This window comes from Diabrotica virgifera, chromosome 7, assembly GCF_917563875.1.
Source record: "Diabrotica virgifera virgifera chromosome 7, PGI_DIABVI_V3a".
In the NCBI taxonomy this organism is placed as follows: Eukaryota; Metazoa; Arthropoda; class Insecta; order Coleoptera; family Chrysomelidae; genus Diabrotica; species Diabrotica virgifera.
The window spans coordinates 27,906,245-27,919,692 of record NC_065449.1 but is presented as its reverse complement, the minus strand read 5'-3'; the positions used below and the strand labels follow the sequence as shown (position 1 = coordinate 27,919,692).

The 13,448-nt window shown below is 32.4% G+C and overlaps 1 protein-coding gene across 3 annotated transcripts in view; it reads left to right on the top strand.

Annotated features, from left to right (window-relative positions):
• LOC126888226 (von Willebrand factor A domain-containing protein 8) overlaps positions 1-13,448 on the top strand; it is a 138,753-nt gene that overhangs the window by 122,540 nt on the left and 2,765 nt on the right. For all 3 annotated transcript variants that reach the window (XM_050656289.1, XM_050656288.1, XM_050656286.1), the window contains exon 14: positions 3,238-3,476. In XM_050656289.1, the coding sequence (XP_050512246.1) occupies positions 3,238-3,476 (239 nt within the window). The remainder of the gene's footprint in view (positions 1-3,237; positions 3,477-13,448) is intronic.

Below are 13,448 nucleotides of genomic sequence, written 5' to 3'. Positions count from 1 at the left end.
GCAATCGACTATTACCTTGTCATGCGTGCTTTCTATTAGGACTTAGGACATGATCTATCTGTTTTTTTTTCCATCGGGGTAAGTCCATGTTACCCAAAAGAAAACAAAAACCATGGCGATCAGTAAAAGGGGTAAAGTCGGAACAAGGATCCAGATAAAAAATGAAGATATCGAACAAGTGGACAAAATGAAATACTTAGGAGTCTGGATTACAGACGATCTAAATCCGAAATCAGAAATTCGATAAAGAATAGAGCGATCAAGAGAGAGCAATCATCTTTTTGAAGATGAGGAAATTTCTGAGTAACCAAAGACTCAATCTGCAAATCCGATATCGCATGGTAAAATGTTATATCCACTCTATTCTTCTTTATGGTGTCGAAGCTTGGACCATTAATGTTGACTTGAGAAAGCTGGAAGCTTTTGAGATGTGGCTTTTTAGGAGAATTTTGAAGATACCGTGGACCGATCATATTACGAACGAAATGGTGTTGAAACTAAATAAGCGATAGCCTGGACTACCCCAACTAATTGAAATAATGTTCGAAAATATTACCTCAATCATCCAAGATAGCCATCGGTATACCCTTAGTTTAGCTCAGTCTCTCAGGTGTGTGTTCGTCTTGTCCTAATCTTAGAAATGAACTATGAAAATTCGGAATGGAAGCTAACACAACATTATGTTTAACTAATCATGTTTATTGTTCATAAACATATAATAAAAATATGACTTGTAAAATGCATTAACATATAATATTCAAATTCTTGCCAAAAACTAACAATCATACTTATGGCTCTTGGTATCTGATGGTAACTTCTTGATGTTGAATGGTACTACTGTGGACTTCTCTTGACCTGGGCAGATGTTGTGGCCCTAGGTCAGTGCAGCTGCAGTCTTGGTGGTGTCGTACTTAGATGTTGGGTGCTGCTGTCTAGTTGCGATGCATCCATGAAGTCCTGCCTTTGTAGTTCCATCACCGGTGATGAGAATGGCTTGAAGCTCCCGAAGGGAGAAAAGTTGATCTTTATCCCAAAAACTATAATAACAGTAAAACACATCAACAATCAAGAAGATAAACCAACGTGTGACATCTGCCATTCTAATCGTCAGAGAGAGTAGCAGATGACAAGAATAAATTAAATGAAATTTAGATGAGGAGAATAGTTAAAATTTGATTTACACGTGCATATTAATAGATGAAAAGAAATATAGAAACCAAACACATGGTTGAACATTTGAAGGTTAGGTATAAAAAATATTAGAAAAAATTATTACAAAAAATTATTACAAAAAAAGATGTACGAGAAACTTACCGCAAGAGAATATTAATTGTTGATGGAAAATAATTCTAATATTCGAATTACATTCTTGGCCTATTTAAGGAATAATTTTTCACACCGTCCTGATAGACGATAAATATCCTGACTGAAAAATATTCGAGACTGGACCGGGACAGACGTTTTTCAGAAAAGCAGAAGGTAGAGACGAATTTGCAATGGTTTTAACCAACCTTCATTAGTTGAGTCGGCACTAAAAGAAGAGGAAGAAGAAGTTCTTGTGATATGAATGTTTCTTTAAGGTTCTTATCATCATTTGCATCTGTTTTAATCCCGATATAATCAAACTTTTCTTTTTACTTGTTTTCTCCGGTCCATGTGTTCCAACCAATACTGTCTTGTAATTACTGTTTCACTTGGTTTTTTTAATTTTATGTTTTCTTCCTTTATCTCCTTTAGTTGTTTATTACTTTCTGTTTGTTCTTTTCTTATTTGTTTTATTTCATATTTTATTCATCATTTCTTCATTTTTGTCCACTAATTTTTGTATTATTTTAATCATGACATCCTTTTTCTGTTCCTTTCTCTCCGCATAGGCTTTTTCATTTTAATAGGCGACTGAATAATTTTTATACAATGTTGTTCTGAAGCTCTTTATTTGTGGCATTTATGTAATTAACTATTCTAATTGAGAAATAAGCCACAATTTAACTTGTCAGATATTCCCAATTGTACTTGTGGCAAAATCGGAGATCTAACACATGTCATATTAGAATGTCATTTATACATAAATAACATAAACGACCTTTATAAGGAATTAAAAAATTTAAAATGTTTCCCAATAGACCTTAATACTTTAATAGCTACAAATGATATCGGGAATTCTTCATCTCCTTTTTAAATGTTAAATTATGTAAATACAAGTTGTAAACGTATTATGTATGTACTAACTAGGCACAATTTGTAAATGTGGTTTGAAAAAATTAAAAAGAAAAAAAAAATATATATAAAAAAGAAAACATAATAAAATAATAACAAAAAAAAAATAAAAAAATAGAAACAAAAAAAAAGAAAAGAAAAATAACAAAAAAAGAATGTGTGTGTACTTTGTACGCACGTAAGAAATTATTCTTCTATTATATAATTTCAACGAAGTAAATATACTTAACAGGTTATTTGTATTTTATTTAAATATTACACTAACTTTCTTAACTACCACTTTCAAAAATTTTTTATTAAAACAACCAAAAATTAAAAAAAAATATGAATCGTCCAGGATTGGAACCCGCAACCTTCCAATCATTGGCCCAACGCTCTACCAACTACGCCACCGAGCTTCATTAAGTGACACGTAAGTTTCGGATATAATTGCACAACACGGTGACAAATAGACATATGAAAATGTTATACCTACATACATAATATTTTATTATCTTACTACAGAGAAAGACAAATCCAAAAATTATAATAAATAATACATTTACTAAAAACACTAATATATTCTTTTAATGACTTATTTGCGCTGATACAGATACATACATACCTATCTTGAAAGATTAGCAACGAACTATTACTGTCTGTGTGCGCATGCGCGCAAATTTATGAAATTTTACTCTCAATTGCGCCTAAAGAAGAATAACTTCAAAAAAGAAGTAAAAAAGTGTTTACCACAAATTAAAATATATATTTAAAAAAACACAGTAAAATAATTAAAAAACAAAATAAAAAAGCAACACAATGTACCTATGTATCTATAAAATAATATTATAGTATGTACTTATGTTATGAAATAAGAAATGTATGACTATGCATCTGCAATCAATCACAAACAAGTCTGGCTAATTGGCTCTGCCAAAGCCATTTTTGAGAAAAAAAAAAGATTTTATTGACGTTTCGACTTCCACCTCGGACGTCGTTATCAAAATACAAAATATTAATTAAACAAAAATGTTGTTTTAGACCATGTACGCGCATTCGCAGTACTGCATGCAAGGTGACCACACCTTAGAAACGACCCAGTGGGCAGTATCAAATATCGACGAAGAAGCGTACGATGAAGCAATCGTTATAGTGCTGTCTGATGCCAATTTACAAAGGTACGGTATTCCAGCAGAAGATCTCGCAAAAGCCATGACCGAGAAGCCAAATATTAACGCATGCGCCGTATTTATTGGAAGTTTGGGAGACCAAGCTGAACGGTAAGTGTTATGCCGGGTAAAGTCTGGCAAACTATCTAAGAGAGTCATTAATATTCAGCTGAGCGGGGAGCTACTGTCGGAGTTGAGAAATTCCCCAGACAATGGATCTACCTGTTTTATAAAATTAAACATTTGTTAAAAACATAAACTATATCCCAGGCAACCAAATAACGTTTACAAAACGTTGAAACGACGTCATAATTATCACCAAACCACGTCAGTTTATCACGTTTTTTCGACGTCGAAAGTCACGTGAATTTGTCCCACCATAATTGACGTCATTTCTTCACGTTTTAAATACGTGATATCAAAAACGTAGTTTTTATGTCGTTTTTAGATTATTTTTTTATGGTTCTAAAGATACACAATAATTATTCGTATGGGCATTGTTGGTATTGCAATTTTTCATTTAACTGTTTTAAATGAGCGCGTAGGCTAAAAGTAAAACCAAATGGAAGACTCTCTAAAATGTGTAGATAGAATTACAATACCCTCAATTCAACATAAAATATAGGGTGAGGCAGATAACTGGCCTATTAGAAATATATCGAGAACTAAAGACAACAGAATTATGAAAATTGGAATGAAGGGGTTTTGAAGAGTGATCTATTTAATGAAAATATTTTCACCTATTTGCTACTTTCGGTTATACCGGAAGTTGCTTATAACTTCGTTTTTTTTAATGGGACACCCTATGTATTTTTACATTTTTGGATTCTCCTCGCTGTCTACTTTCTTAAAATCTGAGGTTTTGTAATATTATACAGGGTGGTTTGAAATATAATTACGTTTATTTCTTAATTTCGTAGCAACATTCACACCCTGTAGAATTGTAGTACATAGTTTGACATCAAAAACTCTGTTTATGTTTAAATGGTTTTTAATATAGTCTACTATTGTTAAAAATTGTTAGCGTAGCTAATTTTTTAATTGAAGTATACAGGGTTGGTCAAAACTCGGAATGAGTATTTTCTGAGTTTTCTTAAATGGAACACCCTATATTTTGGTATTGTAATGAAATGATATTTTATGGTACTTTTTGATTTCTTAAGCATTCCCTATACCTAGTTTCTTCTATTTGTGCTTAATTGTTAATTGAACCAACAATATTTACTACATAGTTATTTTAATAGCTCAACCATTATTGCTAATGTTAAGGATTAATCTAGATTAATATGTATTTATTCCTGAAAAATTATTTGTGCTTGAATATTTTCACGGCCAACCTAATAGAATTTCACGTATTTTTTGTTGAAATTAATGTTTGGCTTGAATCACCAATAACTCACAAATTAAAGTTAGGTATAGGGAATGCTTAAAAAATAAAAAAGTAGCATAATACATTATTTCATTACAGTACTAAAATACAGGGTGTTCCATTTAAGAAAACTCAAAAAATACTATTTCCGAGTTTAGACCAACCCTGTATAGTAAAATTCAACATTTAGCTATATTAACAATTTTTAACAATAGTAGACTATATTAAAAATCATTTGAACATAAATAGAGTTTTTGATGTCAAACTACCACAATTCTACAGGGTGTGAATATTGCTACGAAATTAAGAAAAAAAAAACGTAATTATCTTTTAAACTACCCTGTATAACATTACAAAACCTTGTATTTTAAGAAAGAAGACATCGAGGAGAATCCAACAATGTAAAAATATACAGGGTGTTCTATTTAAAAAATAATGTGTGTGTATTTGTACGCACGTAAGAAGTTATACTTCTATTATTATGATTTCAACAAAATTAATATACTTAACAGGTAATTTGTATTTTATTTAAATATTAAACTAACTTTCTTTACCTACCACTTTTAAAATTTTTTTATTAAAACGATACCAAAAATACAAAAAAAATATGAATCGTCCGGGATTTGAACCCGGGACCCCTTGATCTCCGGTCAAACGCTCTACCACTGAGCTATATCCCTTCTGCTTTGACAGGTTACAAGATTTCTCATATACTGATTAAGTGAAGTATACAAAAATACTTTAAATATACTTACTATTATTATAAAATATCTTATTCCCGAGGAAGACAAACCCAAAGACACAAAAATTATAATAAATAATACATTTACTTAACACTAATACACTTTTATATGATATAATATGACTTATTTGCGCTGACAGCGCTGATACATACACCTTGAAAGATTAGCAACGAAATACACAGTGTCTGTGTGCGCATGCGCCCGGCATGTGATAAAATTCACTCTTGATCGTTATAAGCTACTTCCGGTATAACCGGAAGTAGCAAATCGATGAGAACATTTTCATTAAATACATCACTCTTCAAAACCCTTCATTCCAATTTTCATGATTCTGTAGCCTTTAGTTCTTGAGATATTTCTAATAGGACTTTTATCTGCCTCACGCTGTATAGCATTTTCACTTTTTATATATACGTACTGTGTCAAAATTGAAACAGCATATAAACTAATAAATAATTTATTAACAAATTAATTTAATTAAACTCGTTAACACATAATTAGTTCATTAACAGAAAATAAACACCAAAACAAATTAAAACATAACCTCAAACAGTTTTCAAGAAGAATTATTGCATTAAACTAACTCATTTGAGAAAAACGAATGAAAATCTCTTGATTAACACGTTTCTTCAACTAAATATCTAAATGAAAAGTCTTATTTTACCACACAAAGCACGTAAACAATAAATGAAAAACTTCTTATGGAATTTGTTTGCGAGTCATAAGGATTAAGTCTTTAAGCTCCTCCCAATTTTGTGAGGTCAGACTTAGGCTGTCTGAAATGAAAACATGTTTTTAGGCGTATTTTAACGTCATTAATCTTACGTATTTAAAATCACCTACAAAAGACGTTTATACGACGTAATGTTCAAACACCTGTATATATTCAACCAAAATCTGACGTTCTTGACGTCACTTTGTTGCCTGGGATATATGAGTGTCATTAATATTCAGCTCAGGGGGGTGCTATTCTTCAAGGTGTGAAATTCTGTCAACAAGGGAACGTCCTGTTTTGTGGAATAATCCCTTGTTTATTTAAGTACACATTTCCATCAATAGTACCCCGCTGAGCTGAATATTAAGGAATCTCTTAGTTTGCTTGCACAACTATACACATATGCGAGCCGAACTATTCGCGTACAGTTCGTTGAAAATATATTTACAACGAACTCATCGCAAACTCACGACAAAAAACATTTTTGGAGTCCTGAACTCGACACTTAATAGGTTTACGGTTTTACTTGATTTTTCTAAAGATACTCCAATATGCCAAAAAAAAAATCTTTCTTTCAGATATTAAGTATGAGAACTCCAAAAAAAATTTGGAGTTCTGGTACTTAATATCTTTCATTACGACGACCAACGCGAGAAAAAGAACAACGAATTTATGGAAAACGAAAAATATACTTCGCAACGGTACTTGTAATGTGAAGTCTCTAAACACAAGAGAGCAGGAAATCACAAAAGAGTTTGTAGAAAAAAATATACACATATGTGCACTACAGGAGACCAAGAAAAAAGGAAAGGGTCAAATTATGCTGGATGACTATCTGATGATTTACAGTGGTGTTGCAAAGGATACAAGAGCCAAGGAAGGAGTCGCACTGCTAGTTCAAAGAAAATTTGTACACCAATTACAAGAGTGCCGATATATCTCTGAAAGAATAGTTAGTGTAAAAGTCGAACTGGATGTCAAACCTCTGAACGTGATAGCGATCTATGCTCCTGAGAACAACAGGGATGCCACCATAAGAGAAAACTTCTATGAACACCTTCAGACCGTAATAAACGAGATCCCAAATGATGAATATATAATCATTATGGGTGACTTTAATGCCCGTGTTGGCAATGAGACAGTTCCGGGAATAAAACAGCGATATAATGAAACTATCAGAAATGAAAACGGAGACCTCTGACGGACCTCTGCAGCATAAATGAAATACGAATTAACAATACATTTTTCCCTTACAAAGAACAATACAAATACACTTTTGAAAACACTAGAGGACAAAGATCTATGATAGACTATATTCTGTCGAATAGAGAGTTACACCCGTCTCTAATCTTGGATGTAAGAGCACTAACATCAGCAGAAATAGGAAGCGATCATAAATTGGTATTGTGCAAAATCAGAATGAAACCACATATATGTGATAACAAAACAGCCGAATACACCACCAAGATTAAAGTCGAAAGCTTACAGGACGACTCCACAAGATACCTATTCCAAAAAATACTAACGGAAAAAGCAGCAACATGTATATCACAGAAAGTGACGGAATCGAAGAAAGCTGGGCAAAAATTAAGTCTAATATATTAGCCTCAGCCAAGGAAGTTCTTGGTGAAAGAAAAATTAATAAAAATAAATCGCTGCCAAGACGAAGAACTCCATGGTTTTGTACAGAAGTGAGGGGAAAATGTAAAGAGAAGAAAAAAGCTTACCTAAAACACAAGAGGCATACGATAATTATAAGACTATAAGAAACGAAACACATTCAGTAGTAAGAAGAATAAAAAATGATCACTGGGAACGTTCTTCGAAAGAAATGGAAAATGATTGTTATGGTCTCCAAAAGAAAATATGGCGCCTTATAAGAGGTCAAAGAACGGAGGTAAAGGAACTAATAGAACCAAAGCACATAGAAAAGGATACATGGATTGACTATCTAAAAAAGCTTTATGCAGAGGAAGAACAAATGATGCTAGAACCGGAAACACCAGAAATTACCACAAATGAAGATGTTAATATAAGTGCACAGGAAGTACGAAAATCACTCGAAAAGCTGAAGAACAAAAAAGCTGCAGGTAAGGATGGAATACCAAACGAATTACTGAAATATTGTCGAGCAGCAATGATAGAACAATTAACAACATTAATGAACAAAATCATAAAACACAATAAAATACCGGAATCAATGGAGAACGAGCGAACTAATTCTACAATTCAAAAAAGGAGATAAAAAGCAGCCAGAAAACTACAGAGGTATCAACTTGTTAAATACTACCCTAAAACTTACAACTAAAATCTTACAAGACGTAATGAATCAGAGGATAAGTTTAGCAGATGAACAACAGGGTTTTCGTACTGGAAGATCGTGTACAGATGCAATATTCGTCATAAAGCAAATTACTGAGAAATCACCAGAGTATAATAGACCAGCATTTCTATGTCCGATTGACTTAAAGAAAGCATTTGACAGAGTAAGACTCAAATATGTAATCCATCTTCTGTATAATAGAGAAGTCCCTCTAGATATCATAAAAACTATTGAGAACATCTACCAAAACAACAAAATATAAGTCAGAATAGATGGACAACTTACAGAACCTCTAGATACAGGGAGACTCATTGAGTCCTATGCTTTTCAATTTAATCATGGATGAAATCATCAAAAACGTCAACAAAGGAAGAGGATATAGAATGGGAAAAAAAGAAGTAAAAATACTCTGCTACGCAGACGACGCAATATTGCTAGCCCAAGATGAAGATAGTCTGCAAAGATTAGTCCACAGATTTAACATAAGAGCAAAATAATTCAATATGACAATTTCATCTCAGAAAACCAAAACAATAGTAATCAGTAAAGAACCAATCGGATGCAAAATAGAAATTGATGGTATCAGTATTGAACAAGTAATGGAAGTAAAATACCTTGGAATTACATTGTCAAGTTATAAACCGGGAGATATTAACAGAAGTTCAACCACGATTTTCTAAGTCCTGCCCTTTGCAATACTGGAAGGTTAGATAAGGTACTTACAATTTGTGGAAAAATCCACTGGTTTCCTGTGACATTTTCCTGTGAAAATTAGATTTTCCATGAAAAAAAAATTGGGAGTTGCGATGAATTTTTATGTCCTACCATATCCATAGAATAACAGGATACTATCTATTTTATGAAGAAAATTTTTTGGGCAGGACGGTTGCAAAAAGACTAAGGGAGTATACAGATATACAAATACCTATGTAATGAAAATAATGAAATTTTCATAAAGTCCTGCCAACTTAATAAATTAATCATATTTATTTCAAAATGACAAAAAAAAAGTTGCCATGACGTCACCTAATGTTTAACTGCACTTGTTTCTTGGAAAATTCTGTATAAAATTTTCACTCTGGTTCCGTGATTTTCTAAGTCATAAAATAAATTTCGTTATAAAATAAATAATTTCAGTAGACATTATTCAAAATGGCAGGATGTTTAGTTACACCTTTTTTACTATATATAGTTAAAAAATGTGTAAGAAAATTCGTGGAAAATTACACGATTTTTTAAGTCATGCCACTTCGCACATATTTCAAGAACGTTAATATAAATCTATTTTCAAAGAGGCAGGATGGCTGTATAGTTATTTCGTATAAAAAAATTAAATTGTGTGTCTGTAAAATTATTTCAGGGTGTTATACAAACATATTCATATCACCACAATTTTCTGAGCCATGCCATGTCGAGTATGCTTAAAAAACACTAATCTAAAGCCGTTTAAAACTTGGCAGGATAACCGTAAAGATGAATAATACAAAAAATTAATTTGTATATCATTAAAACAATCGAATACTATTAAATATTATTTTCCTGAATAATGTCTCGGAAGTTTTACACACTTTTCAAATCTAATAGCAAACTGTAACATTTTTATTTCAGTGATTAGATCATATTTTTATCTAAGTAAACGCAATAAAAGTAAATAAACAATTTTTACAATTTATTGATTATAGTAGGGAATTTTCCTACCCATTATATTATACAGGGTGTCCAGAAACTCTCATAACAAACGAAAACCGGAGATTCCTCAGATAATTTTAAGAAAATTTAACTCAATTCACCTAGTTCAAAAATGCTTCCGTGGAAAGCTAGAGCTCTTTAAAGATGGCGTCTTGTAATTCATCATCGTCATAATTCAACCCGGATCTATCCACTGCTGGATATAGGTCTCCCTCAGTCTTCTGCATGCATTTCTGTCCTGTGCTGTCTGCATCAAGTTTCTGTCGATCCGTTTGATGTCATCAGACCATCTGGTTGGCGGACGACCTCTACTTCGATATGCTTCGTCTAGAAGAAGCATATCGAAGTCTTGTAATGAGTTTCTTTAAAATAGCTCCAGAACGCTTTTATTTGAAAAAACGAAGACTGGTGCACTGAGAAGGCCGCGTCTCACCATCAAATAATTTGATCAAACAGTTTGAGCAAACTTGACGTACTTGACGAAGTACGTCAAAGTGACGTCACAATTGCAGTTTTTTTGAAATTCTAAAAATCTGTGCTCTCACTATCAGTCTAGTTTGATCAAATTTTTTGTATTGAGTTGTCTAACTTGTTTGTACTTTATTTAAAATTAAAATTTTTCATTATTATCCACAATGAACACTCGGATGTGACGTCACTAACTGTCACTTTCTTGTCACTTTCAGTTTGCTCAAACCAGTTTGATCAAATTATTTGATGGTGGGACGCGGCCTTATTGTTCTTCCAGAGGTCAATTGTCAAATGTCAATGGCACCTATGTACGCCGTTGCTCCCGCCTGGCGGCGCTAGTGTAGTTGGAGGTCAAAGTTTTGACTATTCGTGAGGTTTGTATATGGTGTTTTTGATTACGATTTAATAAATAATAAATTATGGCCGAAATATACGGATCTTGGAGACTGTTTGTGCGTTGAAAAACGAATTGAGAAGGGATGCGAGAGTTACTGGAAAAAGGAAACACTTATCGAATGATAAACTATATTAATCATCGTCTCAATGTTTTATTTCTATAGCTCAGAGGGTATTTATTTGGTATTGATTAACTCCCCACAAGAGTCTGACAACTGTGTATAATATGATATGTGCGATCTGCCTTACTTTTTTTATCAATTTAAAATTCACAATTAAGTGCGCTCAGCATTAATTTTTGTGTTTATCTTATTTAAAAATGTGATATTTTCAAAATATGGCTGCCATGACAGTTGCGCATTTGGTGTAAATTTGGTTTAAGCATGGGGTGAGCGCAGTTGATTTTGCAATGTTGTCTTATTTAAAAAAATATATAATTCCTTATGGAAATATAGAATGTGTTAATTTAATTAAGTATAATTATTTGAGTGTCTGTCTACGTGAAAGGCGACCTTAAATTTAAGGTGAAATTAGAAAAAATTAGGGTTAGGTTTGATCAGGTTATGTTTTAGTCATAGATGAGGGGGTGGAGTCACTAAAGAATATTTGAATGGTACTGGTCACTTTAATTTTCAGTTATTAACCTATTTATATTATTTTCGATTAGGTTAGGTTTGCTCAGGTTATGTTTTAGTCAATTTAAAGCATATTTTAAAGATAATATATCACTAAAATTTTCAGTTATTAACTTTTTTATATTATTTTCGATGACGCTAGGTTATGTTTGGTCAGGTTATGTTTTAGTCACTAAAAATATTGAGAACTTGAGAAATATTTAAAATTAGTATTTCACATTTTTCTATATTATTACGTCAAATATAAATTTTTTTATATGTTCACTCCATAAAAAGCGATTGTAGATGTGGCAACAGTGTGAATGTATATAAAATTGCATATCTTAATCCGTGCGTTTATAATAAATTTTGATCTGAATTTTATAGTGAAGTATTCTATTTTTTACAGTCGAATCTGTGGGCAATACTTAATCTGTTTCAACAAAATGTTTATTGCAGATACGTGCATTTATTCTCGGCACATATTTACCCCTTCTTATTGCTACAATCCACTTTTTTCTCATCAGAATATCTTTGTCAAACCTGTGTCCTGATGTTCTCGATGAGCACAAATGCACAGCACAACATTGAGGGATTTTATTTTCTCAAGTTTAATTCACACAGCGAAACAAATATGCAATATTTACCATATATTTACTTGGAAATAGATTGATTTGAAGTATTGACGTAAGTTGACATGACCTCCAACTACACGAGCGCCACCTACGTTGAGCTTTCCAGATTAGCTGCCATTATCAATTGCCAATTTTTAGTACCGGTCATAGGGGTCCGTTTTGGTTACGGAAACGGATATTTTATCGAATAACTTTTCTGTCTAACTTTTAAGCATTTCTGACACTGGATTATTAAATTCTGGGATAGATTTGTACTAAAAGGTACTTTTGCTTTAACTCAGAAGAATACGCAGTTCTCTAGAAAAACCGATTTGAAAAATTTTTCGTTTTTTTTGAGTTTAAAAGAATTTAGAGAAATTCTATTGAGGAAAACGAAAACTGCTACGTTTATTTCTCTTCCATAGATGAATCGATTTTATCAATTGTGAATTTCTAGTTCTAGTACTGGTCATAGGCATCCGTCTTGGGTAGATCAACGGATATTTTTTTATCTCATAATTTATTGGCACATCAAAGAAACATGAAACGTAAATCACGTTTCATGGAAATAAAACACTGCTAAACAAATAGACGTCCTGCCATTTATGCGACTCTCCGAAAATAAAAATGTTTTATGAGCATGAATCACACTCGTTTCATTGGTAGGCGGACTTTAAGATTTGTTTTGCCCGTTTTATATTCATGAAACGTTGTTTATTGTTATCAATATATTTTTGTTGCATAGCAATTTTATTCCGCCTTCTTACTTGTTCGAACACAAAATACACACGCATGTACGAGTAACAGGCGCTAAGTTGCCGCACTAAACTGGTTTTCCTGATATTGTAGGATTGTAGATATTGTCCTGATATTGTTTCCTATATTTGATAGCAAAATGTTCTAACACTAACAACACCAGAATAAATCGATTTTTAAATACAGCACCTATCTACTTGCAACTTTTTGCATTGTGTTCAGGATAACATCAGGAAAAGGTGTACAATATAAAAATGGGTGGAAATTGCATTTAAGTGCATAACATGCATCCAAAAATGCATAAACCTGTCAAAATCAGTGTATTAATGGCAAAATTTTGTTATTTGGGAGGTTTATGGAGTTACGAATACGCAAGCAGAACCGACCTCCGAA